General features: G+C 36.4%; 2 protein-coding genes across 2 annotated transcripts in view; one reads left to right on the top strand and one right to left on the bottom strand.

Annotated features, from left to right (window-relative positions):
- Positions 1 to 5,931, top strand: part of LOC137403905 (protein unc-13 homolog B-like) — a 70,978-nt gene extending 65,047 nt beyond the window's left edge. Inside the window, exons 29-34 of the mRNA XM_068090016.1 lie at positions 560 to 656; positions 767 to 895; positions 2,002 to 2,097; positions 3,662 to 3,821; positions 4,186 to 4,312; positions 5,545 to 5,931. Of these exons, the coding sequence (XP_067946117.1) occupies positions 560 to 656; positions 767 to 895; positions 2,002 to 2,097; positions 3,662 to 3,821; positions 4,186 to 4,312; positions 5,545 to 5,730 (795 nt within the window). The 3' untranslated portion in view covers positions 5,731 to 5,931. The remainder of the gene's footprint in view (positions 1 to 559; positions 657 to 766; positions 896 to 2,001; positions 2,098 to 3,661; positions 3,822 to 4,185; positions 4,313 to 5,544) is intronic.
- Positions 5,932 to 6,073: 142 nt separating this feature from the next.
- LOC137403896 (DET1- and DDB1-associated protein 1-like) lies at positions 6,074 to 10,880 on the bottom strand. Its single transcript, XM_068090004.1, has 5 exons — positions 10,656 to 10,880; positions 10,323 to 10,436; positions 7,493 to 7,544; positions 6,792 to 6,856; positions 6,074 to 6,371 (listed from the first exon to the last, which is right to left on the bottom strand). The coding sequence occupies exons 1-5, from the start codon at positions 10,656 to 10,658 to the stop codon at positions 6,297 to 6,299; spliced, it is 309 nt and encodes a 102-aa protein (XP_067946105.1). The 5' UTR covers positions 10,659 to 10,880; the 3' UTR covers positions 6,074 to 6,296.
- Positions 10,881 to 10,921: the final 41 nt, after the last annotated feature.

Here is a 10,921-nt window from a genome sequence, read left to right on the forward strand (position 1 = left end):
GTGTGACTAGCAAGGTATCATACTACAGGGTGTGACTAGCAAGGTATCATACTAAAGGGTGTGACTAGCAAGGTATCATACAAAAGGGTGTGATTAGCAAGGTATCATACTAAAGGGTGTGACTAGCAAGGTATTATACTAAAGGGTGTGATTAGCAAGGTATCATACTAAAGGGTGTGACTAGCGAGGTATCATACTAAAGGGTGTGACTAGCGAGGTATCACACTAAAGGGTGTGACTAGCAAGGTATCATACTAAAGGGTGTGACTAGCAAGGTATCACACTAAAGGGTGTGACTAGCAAGGTATCATACTACAGGGTGTGACTAGCAAGGTATCATACTAAAGGGTGTGACTAGCAAGGTATCACACAAAAGGGTGTGATTAGCAAGGTGTCATACTAAAGGGTGTGAATAGCAAGGTATCATACTAAAGGGTGTTACTGTAACAAATTATCATACAAAAGGTTGTGACTGTAGGAAACTATCATATAAAGGGTTGTGACTGTAGGAAATTATCATGCAGAATGGTGTGACGTAGCAAGATATCACCTATTTTAGGACATATCTAAGGAGTCAGAGAAGAACTTGTCCCCGAAACAATGCGCAGTAGTGACGGTCGCCCTTAACACTATAGTTGACTATTTTAATGCTTCAGGTGAGTCTTTCAGTGTTCATCTGTATATTTACAATTAATTATAGGGCTACATGTGTATACTTGATCTGCTGCTTGTGCTCCCTTTACCTAATCATGCCCCTATCTATTAGGCAAAGGCTTACGGAAGCACTACATGGAGCATTCGCCTGAAATCCAATCACTTAAGCACGCATTGGCAATGTACACACAGTCTACAGACACTCTCATCTCTACGTTCATAAGCAAACAGACACAGCAGGGTATGTAGGGTACTGCAATAGCACTCAATGAGTGTTCTTTGACAGATTCAGCTGTGTATATCATGGTAAAGGTAGAGCGGGTTGATTAATTAGTCAAGGGCTGTGCAAATAAGCCCTGGTTCAAACCGTTTTTTCTGGGCAAACATTACCATATATTGTTCATTTTATTTGCGAAAACTCTCCTACATCGGCTGCTGTGTTATTACCATGGTAATCCACTAGTTTAACTCACCTCTCATAACCCTACTACTGTTTACTAAACTGTCAAGTCATCAAGAACTTCGTTCATCCAGCATAAATTATATACTATCTGATGAAAGGACTACATGCTCAATGCCCTATTTTTCAGGTTTCTTTCATGCATTTAAGGTAAATCATCACCTATCGAGTCTAATTGTGGATGCCCTCATTAAAGTTTGCTCTCAGCAGTATACCAGACATATACCAGTCATTCTCTCTTCACAATAGCATTATATTTTTTCCGTCAGACTGGACGTGTTGCGAAATGCATACCTTCAGGTCAATCTGACAGTTCCAGAGGTGGTAGACACTGAGAACAGGGTCACCTCTACCATACTGCTTGACCCAAGCGTGCATCGCTAAGATGCGGGTCATCGTCGATTTTGACGGACAGCCATACTACTATTATATTTTTTCAAAAGTTGATTGAAAACGTTGCTGTCATGTTTTCCGTTAAGCGAAGCATTCATGCTGTCAAGACATGTTTTGAACCTGATTCATACAATTCAGCAGTAAATTAATAAAATGTGAGTGTTTTATAACTTTTTAATCATGATCTACTATTACTTAGCAATTATTTTAGTATTGAATTGCATTTTTAAAATATTTGTTCTTTTTCGTCTTCTTTTTTGTCTTCGCTATAACACTAAACCATTTTACTAAATTAAACATGCCACCATTGCTCCTCGTCTATGTTATAAACTAGCAGGTGACAGACGGGAGCTCAGAATGATTTGGTATCTCAGATCGGCAGTCATTGCCCTGGACCTCATGCAAATTAACGGATGTTACGTCATAAAAAGCAGGATCTAACGGTAGTTAGCTATTTGAAATTCTGAAAATGTGAGCATAACTCATTTTTACAGACAAGTTTGCAGTGGCTGATCCTGTTGGAGAAGTATCCATACAAGTAGACCTATTTACTCATCCTGGATCAGGGGATCACAAGATTCGTGTCAAAGGTAGGCCATTTCACCATTTCACCCTAATTACTTATCCTTTCTCCTCGAGTTCAGAATCAATTTTCTCTACATCTAGGAGCAAGACTTAAGATTATTTTCTATGTATATATGTGCTCATGAGCTTAAATTATAAATTATTAGCTAGTGAAATGGTATTGTAACACTTTAGTGTACAGGTATTCCCCACTCAGTGGCAACTCGGAATTAATACGTCATGTTAAAAATAGTGAACATTTCCAAACATGCTTGAAGTAGCTGAATGAAATTTTTTTTAAAACCATTCAAGTAATGATGACCATAGATATTATACATCTACGCTAGCCGTGACATTGTTTTTACGCACTTACGGTATAGTGCTTACGCAAAAGCTAAGTGAAAAAGTTAAAATTTAACGTACCTGTTTACACTTAAAGGTTGATGTGCAACAAAATTCACATTACAGTTATTTGGTATCAAAAGATTCGCCATGTCTTACTCTGTTGTGTTGTAGGTGCCAAATGTGTTGAAAAGTGATTACAAGCTCTTAAAAGCTCAAAAACGAAAAGCCGCCGTAGATTGGAATCTCTTTATTTCTCTGACGTAGTCATGATTGTTTGGTTATTGTCTTGTCACGTGATGTTCTCACGTGAATTGAAAGGCCAATGAAAAGCTCAATATAAACTTATCGTAGCACTAGTTTATGACAAACACTTTGGATTTTACCGAAGACCCCATATCAAATATAGATGCTCGCTACTTTACAGTTTTGTTTCAGCTTGGTCTAATCGGCAAGTCATAATCTGATCATGTGACCCAATACTTCGCAAATAATTTCTGCAGCACTTTTCGATTATCACAGTTGACCAACAGGCTCGTCATGATTATCAGACAATGATATGTATTCCTTCGAGCTAAGGTTAAAAAATTAAATGAATTTTGACGGTAAGTTATAATATATCACTGCTAAAAGTGCCAGCATTACAATGACGATAAAACAAACGCGTAAGAACAATAGACATGGTTTTATTGAATGCGTTAAGTATATTTGTGAAAATATTTCGACGAATAAGGTTGCATGGAAGTGTAAACAGAAACCATCTACCACAGCTACGTCACATTTGAGCCGTTTTGGAAATAGAATCCAAACTACAGCGGTTTCATGTGGTTGCGATTAACTGTTCGTTTTTTGGCTTTTAAGAGATTGTAATCACATTCCCTCATATTTGGCACCTACAACACAACAGAGTAAGACATGGTGAATTTTTTGATATCAAATAACTGTAATTTGAATTTTGTTGCAAGTCAACCTTTAATAGTAAAAAGCCACTAGAAATTCAAGAAAAAGGAAAGAGGGATAGTGCAAATAGCCTATACCCATGCAACGAGGGCTCGAAGAAATGAATCATTTAACGACGGATTCCCTTAACGTCGGTGTCTTCAGAACGTAACCCTTCATTAATGCAGAGCTACCATCATGTTTGTTTCAGACTGATTTTTAGTTTTATCATAGCGTCTAGAAATATTTGTCCACTCTGTTGCTCCGATTCTGGTGGTGCTGTTGTATAGTGAATATATCGTGTTGTAGTGGTAGCTTGCAACGACCTGCGTTGGGCTACCAACGGAATGTTTCAGCCATTTGTGGAAGTGAATCTTTTGGGTCCACATTTAGCGTCAAGGAAGAGAAAGTTCTCCACAAAATCCAAAAGTAATTCCTGGGCACCAAAGTTTAATGAAGACATCTCATTGTAAGTAATTTGAGCTGAGTGGTCATAATTTTAATCGTAAGACAATTTGCTAAGGAGTTTGATGTTCAAACCAAATTCATGCTTGACCGAACTGCTATGTTTGCACATCCTAGTTGTATCTAGGATGTTAGAAGCTCATATTAATTACCTTTTTATGAGCAATATGTACACTAATCTTCAATGACATTTTTTCTGTATAGGATTAAATTGTAGTCCGGTTAGGAATTCCGTAAAGTAACAACATTCGTAGTTCATCTAGCCTTTTTCCTGTTAGTCTTGCCTATTCATGGGAAAAATCTATCCTACTCATAGGTTCTTTGAGCAATAGGTGAGGTACATATGTTTGTCGCTGTTGGCATTGTAGCATGATAGGCAGTGAAGCTGAGCCAGATGCATACGAGCTACATATCTGTGTTAAGGACTACTGCTTTGCAAGAACAGACAGTATAGTTGGTGTAGCTGTTCTGCAGTTGCGAGCCATCGTAGAGCAGGTAAGGTGGCCGCTTCTAGAGCTTTTTGCTTCATTCAACCCCATTCACAATATGACAGCCAGTCGAAATACCATGTCATTAAAAAGCTGACCTAATTAAGATATGATCTAATTGTTTTGCTCTGCATGGTCAATTTTTTTTAATACAAAAAGTATGCATCGATTTATTTTTAATATCTAGGAAAAAGAAAAATATAAAAATTTTGTTTAGTTTCGTAATGTTAGTAAATAAGCGTCTTGCTTTCTATTCCTGGCGTGTGGTTGCTAGTAATAATTTGGATCATTATAAATGAGAATATCAACACATTATTTACATGGCCATTCAAGTAAGTAAAATACTCACCGATTTCGTCAGTTAGGCTGTTCGGGTTTGAATAAACCTAATTTGCTAGTATCGGAATATAAGATTTCATTAGACATTTATATCCGAGTGATAAAAGCTGTGTTTTATTTTAATAGTTAGTGTAGGAGGCTTGGGTGCTATTATCAAAATCTGTAGTCAAATGAGAGTATCTGAAATCCCTGATTTACGAAAAATACTGGCCAATACTGATCCAGGTACTGAATCTTTATGTTGGTGCTTTTAGCAATACTAGAGTTGAGACACTCTTTGTGTAACTCGGCAATTATGTGCATTTAACAATGTAGATTAACAATGTTGAGGTTATTACCCGAAATACTAATACATGTAAGAGCTAATTCTACCACTTTTTAGAATGGCTGCCAACATCTGAGTCGGCTAGGTGTACATGTATTTGTTGGCTTTCAAATTCATATTATTACTGATTTGACTAGATCTAGGAACGAAATCTCAAACTAGCAGTGACATTACTCGCAGGTGCTCATCCGATCATTTCATCTCTTTATTGTTGACAATAAAATGAATGATCTTCTAGTGCTAGTTGATTAAATATTTCTTCAGTATGTTGAAAATGACTTTCATTTTTTGTGCGCAGTCACGGAACAAGCAAATGGAACTATTAATGTCTTGTGAAGGTGATTTATATGGGTCATTTACTCATTAAATATGCTTGTCTAACATGCAAATGATTTCTTTGTTCCGATATTAGTCATGCAAAACAGTTTGTCCTTGGAACTAGTGAATTTGTGACGTGTGTTAATAACACCTTCGCATAGAGTTCTTCGTTAATCAGTAACATTTTAAAGTTGGGTTCTTTTAAAATAGCAGTTTGTGTTGAACTTCCTTGGTTATCTTTGATAATTTACTTACAGAGAGGCTGCGCATGCTGGTGCTCTCTTGGCAGACAGCTCTACTTGAATGAGACTGGTTGGACGATCCTAAGGATCCTCTCACAACGAAGCACTGATGAGGTCGCTAAGCAATTTGTAACATTGAAACATATGGAAAGGTCTGTGACAAATCAGCCTCCGGCAAACCAGGCGCGTCCGGCCGGATAGAGCGAGACGCTGTGGTCAAGAAAACAGGCTTTTCATCAAAATACTTCTAGCAAATTCACTTTAACCCAGTTAGGATAGCATTTTACAACAGATCTAGTCAGACATTCTACAGCGCTATTAACCATATACGTACATCTGTTATGAGTAAGTGCAGAGCACACTGCATTCATATACTGTATCTCCATTCCATTATTTTGCTTGTACAAAGGCTATTCGTGATAATATTTTGATGCATTAGACACATTACCCTGTTCTTTCGACGATATTTGCTGCATAGTAGGTTACGTAGTGGCTGACTATCAGTAAAATATTTTCACACATTAGACATTACACGAAGACTGAGCAGTGTTTCTGTTACATTTATTTTCTTAATTTTTTTATGTTTTAAGCCTTGCTATTGATACTTATATATATATATATATTAAATATGAAAATAGCTGTCTTTAAATTGAAAGAAATGCTGAGTATGCTGTAAGACATGGGAGATGTTATACAAGTTTGGGCGTCAAATGCTGCACTCATAGTTAGAATTGCTTTAAAGGTTTTTGGTTGTTTTGCGATAGCAGTTAGCTGTGGTCCACTGTTACCTTAGCGTGTTTCCTTGGATTACCAGCTTCCTCCGGGGCTTCTCTCTTTTTGTTCTACCAATGGAATTACAGATCTTAGCATGTATGAATAATCACATGTCGAAATGGTACCAAGTCAGTGAAGTGATGCACATGTGCTTTATATAGGAGCAATATACATTTAGTCACGCAGAGTATCACCCTTCAACAGTATGAACATGTTCAATGTTACTTTAACAAAAATATTCTAAATTATGTCATGTGTGATCAGCATAATTGCGTACAATTCATAAAACCACCCATGTCAACGAAACAATGATTGTAGTGAAAAAAGTCCCAAAACAGTGCATAGACCGCAATGACATCAATTTTCTGGTTTTTACTGTACAAAAAAGTTACAAATTACAGATTGCTGCAGTGTTGTTAAAATTCAATGAAATGACTACAAAGATTTTCATTCTAGCTTTCATGAGTAACTGTAAAGAATAATCTTACCCTTTTGTCTAGCTGCTGCTGCAGGTACCTTAGCAGAATATTAGTCTTTTCAGTTGTGATCATTACTATAAAACGGAAATACAATATGATTTATATAACTTTTATAAATTCCATTCAATGGTTAAAAATCGGTCTCGAGCCATTCTCACAAGAGATTCTATTTGTATCACTGATCTCAACCGGTTCTTTGCCGGGTGACTTTCATATCAACAGACTCTGCACTCCCATGCCTTAACAATAAGATCAGCTGTGTACAGCTACACAAATCCAAATAAAGGCCACCAAAAGGTCATAATGCAGCGAAGACACGATAGTTGAAGTGGCGTTGTAGGAGGATTACTGTACAAGCTCCGTGGCTGGCCGGTGACCTAGTATATTAACTGACACTCTTGTACGACCTCAACAATGATTATATCTACAGAGCCCTCCATTGCGTTGGTTCAGCTATGTCCATCTACAGTTCTAACACATTACCAATTTACCATTGTCATGTCATTCATGAAAAGGATTATTTTACTTTAAGACAGTGGCTCTGAAAGCAGTTGTTCCTGAAACTTACCATTCAACTTTGTGTCTACCCATAAGAACTTATTATAAAGAAATAAACAGACTTTATAAATAGCAGCATATAAACTATTTGCTATCAATAAAAAGAACATTTGAAGAGAACTAAATTGCTTCTAAATCATATTGAGACATACTTTGCTCTGATGGGTAATCCTTCGTCTGTATGAAAACGGGTGGCATTTTAACCTGTTAAAATGCAGAAGACTTTGTTACAATCTGTAGGATATACAGTAGACACTCCTATAATGTATACCTCCTACAACGTAAATTCCAAATAACGTAAAGAAATTATGTGAAGTTTTTGCTTCGTAATATGTAAAAAAAGTCCAGATAACGTAAAGTGTTAAGTCGGGCGAGTTTTCAAAATCGATTTGAATGTTAGTTTAATTCTCCGCATTTGCGGGAAAAAAAACGACACGCGTGTAGCATTATAGCTATTATGTATAAATTTTGCGACATTCTAGTTCGTCTTAATAAATCATTAAATGTGTCGACAAAGCAGAGAATAGGATGGCTGCACAATTGCTCATAAATACTTGAAGGTTGACTTGCAACAAAATTCACATTACAGTTATTTGGTATCAAAAGATTCACCATGTCTTACTCTGCTGTGTTGTAGGTGCAAAAGATGTAGAAATGTGATCACAAGCTCTTAAAAGCTGAAAAACAAAAAACCGCCGTAGATTGAAATCAGTTTATTTCTCTGACGTATTCATTACATTAGGTTATTGTTTTGTCACGTGATGTTTTTACGAGAATTGAAAGACCAATAAAAGGCTCAATATAAAACTTCTCGTAGCACTAGTTTATGACAAACACTGCGGGTTTTACTGAAGACCTCATATCAAATATAGATGCTCGCTACTTTACAGTTTTGTTTCGACTTGGTCTAATCGTCTAGTCGTAATCTGATCATGTGACCCAATACTTCGCAAATAATTTATGCAGCACTTTTCAATTATCACAGGTGACCAACAGGCTCGTCATGATTATCAGGCAATGATATGTACTCCTTAGAGCTAAAGTTAAAAAATTAAACGAATTTTTATGGTAAGTTATGAGATATCAGTGCTGAAAGTGACAGCATTACAATGACGATAAAATAGATGCATAAGAACAATAGGCATGGTTTTATTGAATGCGTGAAGTATAATCGTGAAAATATTTCGACGAATGAGGTTGCGTGAAAGTGTAAACAGAAGCCATCTTGTACAACTACGCCCCATTTGAGCCATTTTGGAAAGAGATTCTAATCTACAGCGGTTTTGTGATGGTGGCGAATTAACTGTTCATTTTTGAGCTTTTAGGAGCTTGTAATCGCATTTCCACATATTCGCACCTACAACACAGCAGAGTAAGACATAGTAAATCATTTGATACCAAATAACTGTAATGTGAATTTTGTTGCAAGTCAACCTTTAAAGGTGATCGATTGGTGCAGGTGTTACAGCGTTGGTCTACCAATCTGAATGTCAAAGTTGAAGTGTCGTTGAAGTTATCTTTTATCTTAACCTTGACCCCTGGATACAGATAGATAACGAACAGGTAGAACTGCTTTTTATAGTAAAAATATTTTGTTGTTTTGCTTCATTCTAAACCTACAAAATATTTGTTATTAGTTTTACTTTGCAGAATACTCTGCTGTTTAGAAAAATAAGTAAATCGTTGGAAATGAACGCCAAAAATGTGCAGTATTCATCAACTTGTTGTAAAATTACCTTAATCTTGGTCTATAAAACGAGTGAAATGGATCACAGAAGGGAAAAAAGTTGTCGATGCAAACCAATAATACTGCAGTTACGGTACAGCCCACAAATTAAACGAGTTACGTCAAGTTTTTCCTTTTTGCATGGCCCAAGGGTTGAGTTTGGAAAGATATCGGAACAGATTAGGCAATTACCATGTATTTCACTAATTTTATAACGTAAATTCCCTATAACGTAAATGTTCCTGGAACGGATTATATACGTTGTAGGAGTGCCTATTGTATTAGGAAAACGATTCAGTATGGGTAAGGTGAGTTGACAAGTTATAAGTAAAATGATTGTTGGTTTAGTAGAATATGGTGAGGAGAACTTTCCTTTGGCACAAAAATGATCAGCTACAGTAACCTTTCTTATTCCAGCAATGCTTCAAGTTTGGCCAAATTATCTCCACAACGTTGGAGCTCTTGGAAGGTCCAAAAACTTCTCCTCCAGCGTCCATATATCCTTGTTATTGATGGACCTTTTTTATGAAGAAACTCTTTCATCTTCGCCAAAAATATATGATGAAGTGTAATAAAAAAATGCACAGCCAAGTTCAGCAATGTTGTCGTGATATAAACCATGGTGCAATTTATTCACCGTTGTACTTTCAACTTTGAAACAAAGAATATGGCCAAGGTAGAGAATTGCTAGAATAAGTCTAGTGCCGATAAAGACTGCAAAAAACTCATAATTATCAAAGTTATAATCATAATATTCAAAGTATATATAAGAATTTCTAACTTGTGTCGATCTTCTTCCCCCTCCCCATCCACTCTGTCAAAATGGCAACACAATTACTAGCCTACATAGGCAAATATGTAATTTATTCACCATTTTCCTTTCATATTTGGCGCATATGGTTTGGCCAACATGGAGTTTAGAGGAAATATGTTTTATTAATTGAAATAGCGGTTTAAAAATTGGAAATTTTCAGAGTGATCCAGACAGAGACAACTGAAGTTTGGGGATTCTCCTTCTCCATCAAGAGTTGAATAGGTAATTTGTCTCATTGACAAAAAATGGAGAAGCAGTATTATTACATTACATTATGGTGTGGCAACTTTAAATTCTGTGGCATGAAAAGCTTCAATTTCACTCATGCACAAAATAGTTACTAAAACTGTAGCTAATACAGTTTAATTAAATACCAATACACTATTTACGACAAGTCTGATTTAAACATAAAGTTATGTCCACCTAGCATGGGCTGCCTTACCGAGCATGATGTATTTCTGCTACCGTGGCCACTGCTCCCACGATTGCTGGAAGCAGGTTCTATATGTTCAAAGTTTTGCTGATTGTGACAGGGCAGGTTTTTGAGAAAATCCGCCTGTAATCGGCAAAGGTACGTAATACTTCGGTAACAAACACAAGCCAAGTTGGATTTCGTGATGGCTAATAACATCGTACGAATAGATAATTTAAATAAAAATTTTGGCCAAGATTTTACAATGTATATACATAAGCCTTGCTTGATTAACTTGTAAACAATTTCTGCAGTCACACAAACTTAAATCATGACGTGGAAACAAAATGAGCAGTTGCTAACCATTTCTTATGGAAATGTGTCGGGTTGATGAATCTGCTTTTCCCTTTGGCCGACAAATTGGTCTTCGTATTTGTATCTCGTATAACGCACCGAATACAAAAATTAAATTAATTCTCTATTACTTTTAATGCAACATGAACACTAACAGGAACTACAAAATTATGAGATTGTCAGAAGTCCAAGTAATGGAGAGACAACTATTCTGAACTTCGCGAGATGTGCATTAGCCTTAGTCACAGTTTTTTCAGTTTTTACAAATTTACATG

This window comes from Watersipora subatra, chromosome 1, assembly GCF_963576615.1.
Source record: "Watersipora subatra chromosome 1, tzWatSuba1.1, whole genome shotgun sequence".
Taxonomy (NCBI): Eukaryota; Metazoa; Bryozoa; class Gymnolaemata; order Cheilostomatida; family Watersiporidae; genus Watersipora; species Watersipora subatra.

Coding starts and splice junctions, on each gene's coding strand:
- LOC137403896 (XM_068090004.1), bottom strand. Junction 7,545..10,322: donor GCAGAAATACATCATGCTCG/GTAAGGCAGCCC, acceptor GCATTTTAACAG/GTTAAAATGCCACCCGTTTT. Junction 6,372..6,791: donor AGCAGCAGCTAGACAAAAGG/GTAAGATTATTC, acceptor TTCCATTGGTAG/AACAAAAAGAGAGAAGCCCC.